The 12869-nt window shown below is 41.2% G+C and overlaps 1 protein-coding gene across 1 annotated transcript in view; it reads right to left on the reverse strand.

The window, feature by feature from the left end:
* Positions 1-5605: 5605 nt before the first annotated feature.
* zbtb46 (zinc finger and BTB domain containing 46) overlaps positions 5606-12869 on the reverse strand; it is a 66288-nt gene continuing 59024 nt past the window's right edge. Inside the window, 3 exon segments of the mRNA XM_022192061.2 lie at positions 5606-9964; positions 10063-10238; positions 11116-11122. Coding sequence (XP_022047753.2) covers positions 9524-9964; positions 10063-10238; positions 11116-11122 — 624 coding nt within the window. The 3' untranslated portion in view covers positions 5606-9523.

Below are 12869 nucleotides of genomic sequence, written 5' to 3' on the forward strand. Positions count from 1 at the left end.
TTTTTCTAAGACTAAGACATTTTCACTCTGTTGACAAATAAGGAAAAAAAACGAAACATGTAAATTGGCTTATGAACCTGGTGATTTGATTTTTTGTTTTTCACTTGCTTCAACTCAAGGCGATGTTTAAAGACTACAGATAAGCTTTTTGGTATACTCTGTTGTTCATTATAGGAGCATCATGTAAGCTACTGTTAAGGAGGTGGATCATGACACTTTTTGGAGGTTCAAGGGTTAACACCAGATCTACTCGGTATGAACTCTGTAGCATATCCGTTTCTCATCGTCACTCTTTAAGGGACTTCAATCCTACCAAATGCAAAAAGCCTGTTCACATACAACCAACAGTTCTGGTTTAAGCTTCGACATCACTGTCTTCTGCAGCCTGACCGGATGTCAGCCGCATGTCTGGATACGTATTGTTCAATATCAAACAACTTGTTCTTTATACAAATTCCGTACAGCCAGCTATACTTGTAGTTTTGCAAAACTGCACAAAACCTTTCACACCAAGTGGTACAAAATGTTTTCCCTTGATGTTCCAAAACATTTTCGAGAGATGTACAAATATATGATATATACTTCCCTCTCTTCTTCTCTATACTTTTACCCTCGAGATATGCACCTTGAAGAAACATGCCATCTTTTAGAGTACCACTGTAACCCCCAGCGTATGCCTAAGAGAGTGGATATCTGTTTCCTCTATAGTTTATTTTCAGCAGTGACTTGCTGAAGCAACTTGCAGTTGCACTGTGCAATCAGCAGAATAACAGCATTTAATATTGTCTTTCTACTTAGTGGTTGTCATTGAGTCATGAGTTGAGGCAGAAAGGCTCTTTATTCTTCCTTTGACAGCGGATGTTCTTAAAGAGATTGTTTACCACAACGATACGTGAATGATAACTGCCCTTTGAAACTTTAACTTACAGTCTGACTGATGTAAATTGTGTATGTAGGTAAATAATATAGAGGTTGTAACCCAACAATCACTACCTGATAAGACTTCAGGCGTTCTAATTCATTTCTTACAGTTTTAAATGGAGAGGTTACCCATTCAGTAGTCTTTGGAATAACTGCCATTAACCAGCGTTATTTGTAGATGCCAGATGTAACTTCGTAGAACCCAAGACTTTCTTATGTTTTGATACATGCTTTGTTTAATCCTTGAAAATTATCTTTCACTCCGGTGTAACATTTGAAAATAGATTGTGAGAATCAAATCGAGTCAGTGCAGAGGAGGGGTATCGGTGCTCGGCTGATTCATGAGTGCAGCAAGGTTTCTAAAATGTTTTACCAAAATGGAGTCTTACTTTTTAGGATAGGCCTGTAATAGTAAAAGGTAGGCCAAGGTTTCCAAGCTTTAGATAAAATGTAGTTGGTAGAATTTTAGATAGACACTTAAATTCTTTCCTATATCCCTTGTTAATGTGTTTTACAGCATTAGTGAAGAAAATCATTCGTTTTACTATTACTACTCTAACTGTTTTGTTACCTGTTTACTGATAGATATAAAACAGGAAGGAGAAGATTTTTTTTAAATTACTATCCCTTATTTAAAGTTTCCAGACCTCTTAAGAGGAAAGCACTTTTAATAGGCTTAATATTGGACAGCTTAGTGATGATCTCTTATTGTTGATGTTGAACCTCGAAGGACAGCACAGAAATCAGTAGTCCTGGTTAAGAATGTCTGAAAAGATTCTTGAATTCGAAGATCCTCTGAATAGTTTTAAATTATTATTTTCTCCCCTTATTAGTAATATGTATTTGTCATTGACTTTCTCTGAGCTGACTCAATCAGCTTTTAGGTTTAAATGACTGAAACAAAAGACAATGCTGATTTTTTTTATGATAGCCAACTCAATTCATTTATTCCTGTTGCTTGAAAGAACTTTTCTTAGACCCTCGATTCAGACACAGGAATACTCCTCAAAAAAAGTAAAAGTTACACAGGTAATTTTCTGATTTCCTCCCAAAAATGTAGTGAAGACAGTAGATGTATGTTTTCGAAGCGATTCACCATCGTACTGTGTGTTAGCAGTTTTTTGAATGCGGATTCTGCTGTGTCCTCTTTTCTCTAAGCGCTCCTGACACTGACCTGACCTGATCTTAGTAGCAACGTTTGACCAACACAGTGCCTGTCCTCTCCAATAGTAACAGGCCATCTTTGAGCAGGCTCCTTGATTGAGATACAGACCTCTGTCGCCATAGAAACACCTGTGCTGCCTCGCTGTTGTCACGGGCTCACGTGTGCTGTTGCCTAAAACTAAGTGAAAGGCGACCGATTATCTGTTCTCAACGAAAGCTGATGCCTGAGGTCAGAGCACAAAACAAAAGCATTAAGCACACATGGTTGCTTTCATAGTAGTTTATATCTCATTCAGTTCCTGTATTTTTGAAAAATTAAGATCCTCCCTGTAAAGTGTTTATTCCAGTGACATCCCAGATAAGCTAAGGCCTCTTCCAGTCAGAAACTTCACCAACTTCACCAAGTGCCAATTTAAAGAATACAAAAAGGAAAAGGTATACTGACCTAATGAAATTGCACTACGTTGCACTGCGCAAAGACATGTTTTATACATGGACATTTTATATACACAAATTTCTAAGTGAAAGGATATTTTGTTTTCAGGAGGTGGGAGGGATATCGTCACTGCCCGGTGGAATAAATGGGGTGTCAGGGATGTGGGGTTGTGAACCTCTGGGGTCCCCCATTATTACCAAGCGATCTCAACAGTCGATGTCTTGCTTTTTGTGTCAGATTTATTGTACCAGACACAGCAGTGCTGGCAGTTTTAGGGAGTGTGGTACTGGAAGTACAGTGTGGTACTCCGTCACTCACTTTGCCTTTCCTTGGACGAGTGCCAAGGGTCGAAAGCAGTACCAGCCTTGTCTCAGTGATGCGAAAACACCAGTTTCAGTCTGTAACTACTCATTATCGTCTTGATAACGGACCCTTTACACTGTTTAATTGCCTGGGTTTTTTCTCACAATACTCACAAACTTTCTATCTGTAATTTTCAGCTTTGTACTTCCTTTACTTAAACATAAAGAAAAAAAAACAAGTTCTCGCTTCTTTACATTTTACTGAGCTGAGGTAGTAGCGTGTACATACTGTTATTAGTGCTGGATACCACTTTCAGTTTTGTTAGCTTTAGTTTGGTCGTTGGTAACGTGTCAAATGCAACCCGTTGAGTCTCTCTCCATCCTCAGTGTAAGCACTTTTAGATTCCACCAGCAGGGTTAGAGGTCAGTGCTTTTGCTGGCAGACACTGGGACTTTTAGCGCATGTCAAGCTAACAGGCTCATGTGCTTGCCAGCTAATATTCCACCGTTTTTCAAGTTGCACTAAACTGGCCTGTGACGATCAAGTCCTGCGGCTGTATCGGTAAGCGTTTGGTTCTTGGAGTGCGGCTTGGGTCACCGTTGGCCAGAAAGAATCGTGGGTACAAAGTTGCTCTTGTGTGCACATCTTTGGCGAGAGAACTTTTTTGGTGAATACATCAACAATTACGACTTTCACATACAAAATGAGGGATGGAGATTGAAGGTGACTGTTGACGGGTGTGCGTGGAAACTGGAGATTTTTACAGTAGATGGACACGAGACAAGCAGTGACGATATCGGTGGATTTGCAGTTTCAGGGCTTTCTTGTACATATGCAACTTAAAAAGAACCATGAGGCTTTTTTTCATATATTGTTGTTGTTTTGTTTGTTGTTGTATCTCTGTTATATGAAAAGGAAACTTTTTTTACAGTACAGTTGCTCAGAATATTTTTCTTTCGTTTTTTTAAAGTCGATTGAGAAGCTATAGTGAACAGACTCGTATGTTGTAGCTTAGAGGCAAAGGGGAGAAAAACAAAACCTGTTGAATGTAAAACCTATAAAAAAAAGTCTTTTTTGTTGTTGTTGTAATAGTTGCTGGCTAGTTTGTACTGCCTGTAGTGAACCTGTAGTCGTCCTGATTTCGGTATCCAAATTTTAACACCCACAGACAGCTGTCGCCACACTGCTAAGTCATATAAAATAACACAACCATGCAGTATTGCTTTACTATCTTACTTTGTGCAATGAGATGCTTTAAAATGGAACAAGAACTAACTTGCTTTTTGGTGACATCTGGACTCACACTCTTGCTGTTTTGTCTTCTGTCGATCACCCTGCCAAATGGTAACTTTTTCAGAATAAGTGTGGTTATCGTCGTCGTGGATGTTGTTTGTGGTTGTGACATTAAGTTGTTGTTAGGCAGGATAATCCTAGACCTTTGGTCATCATGGAAATTTTAAGCTTGTGGGAATCTTTATCCTGCCCCGCACATTCCAACCGACAGCATGCTTTTAGTGTCTTCCACTTGCTTCCTAAAAGACATATCCTTCCTATTTCCTTTTCACTACAGAAACTCTTCTCTGATCACCTTGTCCTTTTCCATTTCCTGTTCTTGTGCTGTCCAGCTTTACTGTGGTCCCACCCAAGCCTTTACCCAGTATATTAAGCTAAACTAAACCCTTGAAATGTGCATCAAAAAAAAAAGTTATTTTTTTCTTTCCAAAAAAAATGTCAAAAATTGATGTGCTGCTTTCTTGAATGTCAGTTTTCGTTTGTTTGTGAATCAGCAGCAGCGAAGCCAATAGATCTCCTTCCAAAATAAATGTAATGCATTGCAATGGCAGCTCCACTCAGTTCTCTGCTTCTTCTACTGTGCTCTTATTGTTTGTCCAGGCGTTTACCCTGTCTGTCACTTCTCTCATTTATGACCATTTTTTTTCTCTCCTCTTGCGTTTTTACCCACCCTTACAGTGGCTGGTGTGAAAACCCAATCTTTGCTTCTTTTATTTCTCATTGATTGATTGTCTGGTTGAGTTTGAGGTTGTTTTGCATGTCTAGCATCGCTCATTTTTGTTTCCTATTCTTTTTTTTTTTGTTAGGAGATACAACACTGAAGGGTTTTATGTGTTAGATTTCCCTTCTCAGTATCCAGTAACCCAAAGCTGATGTAGATTGTTTTCCTCTAAATGCAGAATTGCTCATTGCAGCCTGACAAACACACACACACACACACACACACACACACACACACAGTGCTAAAAGCGTTTTGCGGGAAACATTACGTCAGCTCTGGGTCTTCACTGGAGGGCAAGATTTCTCCTGTGTGTGGGCTCGGCCTCTGGTCTTCACCACCAGTCCAACACACACGTGGACGAAACACTTTCTGAGGAGTGGTGCACTCAAGGAGTATTTGTGTGAATGTCAAGCCTATGACTAGTGCTTGAAAAAGATGGATGACCATGTATGATGCTGATAATGTGATCTATGTGATGTAATGTGATGGAAAGAAAATAAACCTGAATGGAAGAAGTCTGCCATCAGATTTTTTTATATCATATGCGATGATGAATAGAAATATTTTGTGACCTGCTGATGTTGACAAATCTTCCAAAAAGGGGAATACGTTCATTTAAGATCGAGCAGGTGGATTCGCTCCTGTGTGTCTGCTTTCTTTGATTTGTGTCTTCCTCCCCCTTGTGGACAGCAGGAGGTTTGACACCATGAGTTCCATCAATCGGCGTTTTAAAAAAAAAAAAAAGCAAGAAAAAGGCACAGCGCACATTGTTCACTTCTTTACAGCAGCAATTTCAAAATTTATTGAGACTGATTGGTTTTTGCAAATAATAGTCAAGCTAATTCTTCCACTAAACATGAAGTTAGAAAGAGGCTTGGACGGCTGGTGGGGCCTGTCCCAACATCAAAACAGGAGGCTCATGGTTGACTGTAAAAATGTTTTGTGATCAGTACTATCAACCGAAAAAATATCTGCACAAGAGCACTTAAATCTGCCCAAAACAAAACAGGTGTAAAAACAGGACAGGTTTTTTTGATTATTTAGCACATTTTGTTACAAACACAGGATTATGATAATAATCAATATAAAGTCAGTATCATATTGAACAATATTCCCAATGAAAATAAACAAACCTCAAGCTTCAAGTGCGACCTTTTACAAATTAAAGACCCTCCGAAACTTGAGAGAGAAAATAAATAATATATAATAGTAATATAAATTCATATATATGAAGGTATACACACATCACTCTTAGTAGAAGAACAAAATCTAAAGTAAAAAGCGCCAATTTTGAAATATAGTATAATATAGATATACCCATATCTATGGCTTCATGATTTGCACGTGTGAATCAAGCTATACAGGCTAAATGAGGATTGCAATTTGTACACGTCTAAGAATACCCATATTCATCTGCAATAGAGCAAACAGTTCCAGTTTTGCATCGTGTGGAATGAGACAGTTGTGTGCAGATGCCGAAGATGTCGCTTTGGTATGACAAAATGAACACAGGCATGCAGTTAAGACCACAAGAATCAGGGCACAAAAGGTCATCAACACACGGTGGGAAGGAGAATCTGGTCGCCCATCATGATTTGTCTCTTTGAAGGTTTTATCCTCGAAACAAACAAAAAAAAGGACACATTTCGCACCTCCAATCTGATCATCTCGGTAATCTCTATCCACTGATACAAATATTCAGTCATCTCGTGGAAACAAGCACTCTCACAAGCACACAGGTGAAATGTCATTGAGGCACATATTGAGGGGTTGATGGCAGACATTTTCCTGAAGTACAACCCAGAATGAGGAAGAAGACGTACAGTACAGGTCGTGAGAAGAGCGCAGGGCCGGGGGGAGTCACGCATACATCCAGATGTCTCTCAGTGGTCGCAACAAGCGCCACGGGACAGAGATTTGTCACTGATCATGGGTTCCTTCCACACCCACCATTGACATTCATAAAAATTTCTACCCCATTGTCTTTCTTATATTTTCTTTCTACACCCCAAAAAACTACTTGATAAATGGGTCAAAGAAAAACACAATAAATAACACAAACAAAATAACTGACAGTTGCCAGACACGAAGAAAGCATCACGAGTCGCACTGGACTGAGAGTTTCTCAGCAGGGGTTGATGGGAAGTGCAGTCCATGGCACCTGTAGCAGAGAGGCCTGATGTGTGCGACCAGCACTGGCAACAAAATGTTTCCCAGAGTTACTACTGCAGCACTCGCTTTTCCCCTTTACGCAAATGAACGAGAGTCGAGCCAGTAAAACACCAGCATGTAGAAACACAGCGTGTGGACCGAACACTCCGCTATCTGAGTCGAGTGTTTGGTCTGCACGCTGCATTACTGCTTGATTGTGTGCCATTTGAGGCGCGAGACAGTAGAAACCAGAACAAAAAAAAGAAAAAAAAGAAGCTTGGTTTTAGGATGCAGTCTTCAAAAAAGCTAGCTGGTCCTTTCACACAGCCCTTCATATTCACAATAATACCATAACATGTGCACTTTTTCAAACTGTGACACATAGTGACGGGTCCAAAAAATAAAAACAACCCAACAACAAAACCGTTTACCACAACAATAAATCCAAAAAAGCACCTGCACACACAGACTGTGAAACAAAAGCACTTCATGTATACAAAGTACAAGATTGTTTTTGGTTTGATATTAATCAATTAGTGTACATTAGTGATGCAAAAGCGTGTGCTGAATATATGTTTCAATCAAATATCTAACAGAGAAGTTTTGACAGTGAATGTGTTTTTCCCCCTTGGTAAAAAAAAAAAAAAAGCAAATACGACAGAAAAAGCGTAAACTGGCACAATAAAAGGTTGATAAAAGCCCCATGGCTTGCTGTCCACAACAAGGCAAAGTATAAAAGCTTTTTTTTTCTTATACAAGATAGAAAATATCAAAAAAAGAAAACACAATAAAGCTTAGCATCCAGCACTTAATAATAATTAATAATAGTAACATCAACAACAGTAATCATAGTTCTGATATTCATAATAATAAGACATGTCATCTGCCTCTCTTGAATTGTCAATAACTTTGCCGAAAGCATGGAAATAATCTTAAGAAAATCAATATAGACTATTTTTGGACACTGGACACTCATTCTTGCATACTGTACAAACACCCATCCTGTTCCAGCCAAAACACACACACAGAGAGGAGGGAATGACTTTTTCAGAAAATCAGGAATCCACAAACAGGTTTTTCAATAAATAGCTGTTAAACAAAACAAATTAATATTACACTCTCTACAAATATCAAACTCTGAACTTCAAGCACAATTTTGATCCTCTTCTTTTAACCTTACAAAGCCAGAGAAAGCATATCGCCAAAACAAAGATTAACCATGGAAAGAGTCTGCATATTCTGTATCCAGAAACTGGAATTACATGACTAAGAAAAAGAACAAAATAAACTGTTTTAAAACAAAGGCAGCTCATCCTTAGGTGTGAGAGACTTGGCTCTCAGGTCCTATTATTCGCAACCTCCAGTGTGAGAGAAACTGTACCAGAGACAGCGAGAGAGACAGAAAGAGTTATTAGTGTAGCTCATGTGGATCCATTGTGTGCTTGAGTTGATTTTCCAAACAGGGAAGCAGAAACCGATGTGTATAAAGACGGTTAAAACTCACACATACACTGACTTTCAGTCTCTCTGTCTCTCTCCGTCTTGCACAGCTTTCATTCCCCTTTTTTTCAAATTCCAAAAATCGTATGTACATCTCCAGTATTTGTTGGAATGGATCGATAGAAACCAGGTGGTAAACTTAAGCGAAGAAAAGATTAAGGACCACACTGAAAGGCATAGGCTCTATAAACAGCAATCTGCACAAAGATTCAGTGATTTCTATATCGTGATAACAGTCAAGAGGACATAAAGTATATCCTTAAAGGTAGGTGCGGTCACCGAGTTGTTTAGGTAAGTAAAGATCAGATCAAAAATGTAAACCACGGGTTCAGGGCTTTGATAGAAGTCAGTTGTCATTAAAGTGCAAGTCTGTGGCAGTAGGACTCTGCATCAACAATGTGCCATCGGGCTGCCCGGTCCTCTGACACATATAGCTTTGCAATAGATTTAGACTCTCCCTTCACTCATAGAGAGACACTTTCTCCAGAAAACATTACAGACGAGGAGGAACGACCAAGACTCTCGTCCTCGTGACTATTCCCCTACACTGTCAGTGATCCTTGGTTTCCATGGTGATTGTGATGGCAAACATACAAAGTTGCAGTCTAGCGTTGGGCGTGTCCTTGGCAGCGTCCTCGTTGATTCCTGTTGTGACAGAGTAGAAAACTACTGGACTCTAGCCTGAACCCTCAAGAAAAAGAAACACAAAAAACACTGCATCAGAAGTAAAGGAGGTAAGCAGAAAAAGCCTTGCACTTAAGCCATCTCTTGATCACTCTTCTTCTACTATGGCAGTCAAGGTTTAGAATAGCGGAAGTGTGTGTGTCAGTGTGTGTGTCTGCGTGTGCGTGTATTTGAGTGTCACTCAGAATGGAATTAGATCATTGTCGCGCATCACCCTACAGCATTTCCATTCAAAGGAAGGCCTGTCCACAGAGGGACGAATGGGTAAAGAGAGCAGAGGATTCTGCCTGAGAGATCACAAGAGATCTTCAGAGATTGATGATGAGCCACTAACAGGAGCTGGACAGATTCTATGAGATCCAGGCGAAGTCCCTCTCGCTGCCGTTCTGCTGCTCCCCCTCCTGTGCCGAGGAGTCACTCTCCTCCTTCTCATTGTCCAGTGCTCCGTGCGCCTCAGCGGTCATCCCTGAGTCCTTCCACTTCCCTCCTTCCTCCTCCCCTTCTCCCAACATCTCCCCGTCCCCTTCCACCATCATCTCCTCCTCCCCCTCTCCGTCGCCGTCGCACTCCGCCTGGTCATCGTGGAAACGATCGCCGGGATACAGCTCCTCCTCTGGTGAGATGTCTCCGCCCACTTCCCCGTTGTGGTCCAGCAGGGCAGCCATGCCCCGACCGGAACAGTCGGCACAGACGCCATGGCGACGGGAGCCATGTTTGATTCCAACGCTGGCTGCTGACATGAAGACTCGGCTGCACACTTTACACACATACTTCTTGTCTTTGCTGTGGACCTGTGCAGTGGAAACACATCATTTTCTAAATTTTAACTCACACTCTGGATAAGGTGTAATTTACTGACCCCTACAGGAGACTGTTTAGCTGCACTCACCAGTGTGTGTCTCTTCATGTGCTCTCTTCTGGTGAACTTCTTGCCACAGATTTCACAGGGGTAGGGCCTCTCGCCAGTGTGGGAGCGCATGTGCCTCTTTAGGATGCACTGGTGCATAGCAGAGAAGCTGCAGTAGGGGCACTTGAACTTTTTACGGATCACCGTGAAGTCATTCACTGTAAGGGCAGACATGGGGAGGGAGGAAGGACAGAAAGAGAGAGAGAGAGAGAGAGAGAGGGAAGGGGGGATTGATTAGTGTTGAATGAAGCTCATTTAAATAAGCCGAGACGTCACTTTTCAGTTATTACATTTAATTAGCGCCATGGTCTAGAAATGTACCATCAATTCCCATGGCCACCCCAATCCCAGTCAAAGCTACAGTTGCCCTGGCAACAGCTCTTCCTCCATACAAAAGCAATAAAGGCAAAGAGATACTATAAACACATGACACAACAGTCAGTCTGCCTTAGTTGCTCTAGAGGGTCTCTACTATGGACAGCAAAAACACAGACAGAAAGACAAACACAGACGATGAGGAGAAAATAAAATCACCCACACACACAGGGAGGGAAGTAAAATCACACAAAGGGAGGCTACAGCAAAATAAAGAAAACAAAAAAACAAATATTAATACCATGCCTCAATCTTGTATAGAGGCTCAGTAAGCCAATTATCAAAGCCTTGATTCAAAAGGTAGTTAGGCAGGTGAAGGGCGTCCAAGGCAACAGATGTGCCTGGTGTGTGCATGTTTGTAGCCAATGACAAACTTTACAGGGAGGACTGGATTTACGAGTACAGGAACACAACACGCACTGTGCACATCTACTATACATCAAGGAGGGGTCGGAACACACAGTTAACGGTGAAAAACTTGAAGTGATGCGATATAATTACCTCCATCTGCACAACGACTTCTGCTCTGATTAAACGTTTGACAAAAAACATGCAAGGATACATGAACCGCACAACAGCTTTAGGCATTCAGACAGTTTTTTTTAGGTTAAAATGCAAAATCAAAGAGATAAATATTGTGGTGGATGTGCGAATGGCTACTTAACACCTGCACAAAAGAGAGAAAACGGCAGCAAAGTTTTCACATTTTTTCATCGTAGTTTAATTTACAGCATAAAATCTACAAGCAGAATCTCATTCCGTTTAAAAAAGTACAGATCTTTGTACAGTACATGGGTTTTGATGAGAAAATCTAGAATGAAATATCTTTCAATATTTACAGCAACACTTACTCAAACACAGAAATATCACACAATGGCTGTACAGTTTTTTTTTGTGGTTGTTTATTTGTTTCTCCTCAAAGACTGGCTCTGCAGAGTTCCTGATCAGTTCCTGACATCTCTGAGCCCGCCAGTCTGTTTCAGCTGCTGGCTAGGACAGAAAGTGCAACCTGAAAAATGGGATTTTGTAGCAGAAAGGATTTGGCATTTGGGAGTTCCTCTAGATGTGAGCGTATTCTCGGTGTGCTGAAGTGAATCTTAGAGGTAAACACAAGTGGACGTCTTCCCTTTGCATTTAGTATTCACAGTATGGGTGTACACAACAAACCTTCATTAATGGGCTCTGACAAGACGATATCTCGTTGCAGGGTAAAGGCCTGCTGTAAACTCAAAGAAGAGAAAATTTTGGCAGAAACTGGTGTGAATTTACATTAGCGACGATTTTCGGGCCAGTGTTCACACAATTTCAAAATTCTGCAAAACCCACTTGTCGACATCATCCACCTCCGCCCCACTCAGTCCTCACCACCTGCATTATTATTCTCCTGCATCCCCCACTTGTCTCTCCTGATCCCCCACAACCACACATTATCGGTCCACAGTTGTGACATCACTAAGCTCATCTGCTTTAAAGGGCATCTGCCCCATCGCTCCCCACTTCCTCTTCAGATGAGGAGTCAGGGGTTAAGAGGGTCCGGAGCCGTGAAGGGCCAATTACTGTCCAGCTCCAGCCACACTCAGCCACTACAAGATTCAAAGATCTGGGACAGAGGAGATGGACAGAGAAAGAGAAAATGACACCACCCAACCCCCATCCTAGCTGCTGCTGGTCTATTGTTTTAGCAGGCTTTGTCTCATTCAGCACATCCCCTCCATCTGCACCGCTCCGACAACACGGACTGAAGGTGGTCATGTCAGGCTAAAGGAGTGAAGACGAGCGTCTACTTGTTGAAAGTATTGAATATCTTTGTCTTGTTTTCTCTCTGACCATTCAAAGAAAAGTAATCACAAATATATTTTTTTATTTCTATTTAAGGTCTTTCATGGTAATTCATATTATTTGTTGAGATGCACTAACACTTGCAACAGTCATAGCCTTCTTCTTCTTTTCCTTTCGGCTTTTCCCTTCAGGGGTCGCCACAGCAAATCAATTGCCTCCATCTAACCCTGTCTTCTGCATCCTCTTCTCTCACACCAACTACCTTCATGTCCTCTTTAACCACATCCATAAACCTCCTCTTTGGTCTTCCTCTAGGCCTCCTGCCTGACAGTGGGAAACTCAGCATCCAATATATTCACTCTCTCTCCTCTGGACATGTCCAAACCATCTCAGTCTGGCCTCTCTGACTTTATCTCCAAAGCCTCTAACATGTGCTGTCCCTCTGATGTACTCATTCCTGATCCTATCCATCCTGGGCACTCCCAAAGAGAACCTCAGCATCTTCGGTTCTGCTACCTCCAGCTCTGATATGGGTTTTTATTCTGTTCCCATGCTGCAATGCTACAAATTTCCTGCAGGTGGTGTGGTTGTGTGGGCTGTGAGTCCCTGGCAGATATGAACTGTGTCTGAATGTC

Source organism: Acanthochromis polyacanthus, chromosome 6 (genome assembly GCF_021347895.1).
Source record: "Acanthochromis polyacanthus isolate Apoly-LR-REF ecotype Palm Island chromosome 6, KAUST_Apoly_ChrSc, whole genome shotgun sequence".
Classification (NCBI taxonomy): domain Eukaryota; kingdom Metazoa; phylum Chordata; class Actinopteri; family Pomacentridae; genus Acanthochromis; species Acanthochromis polyacanthus.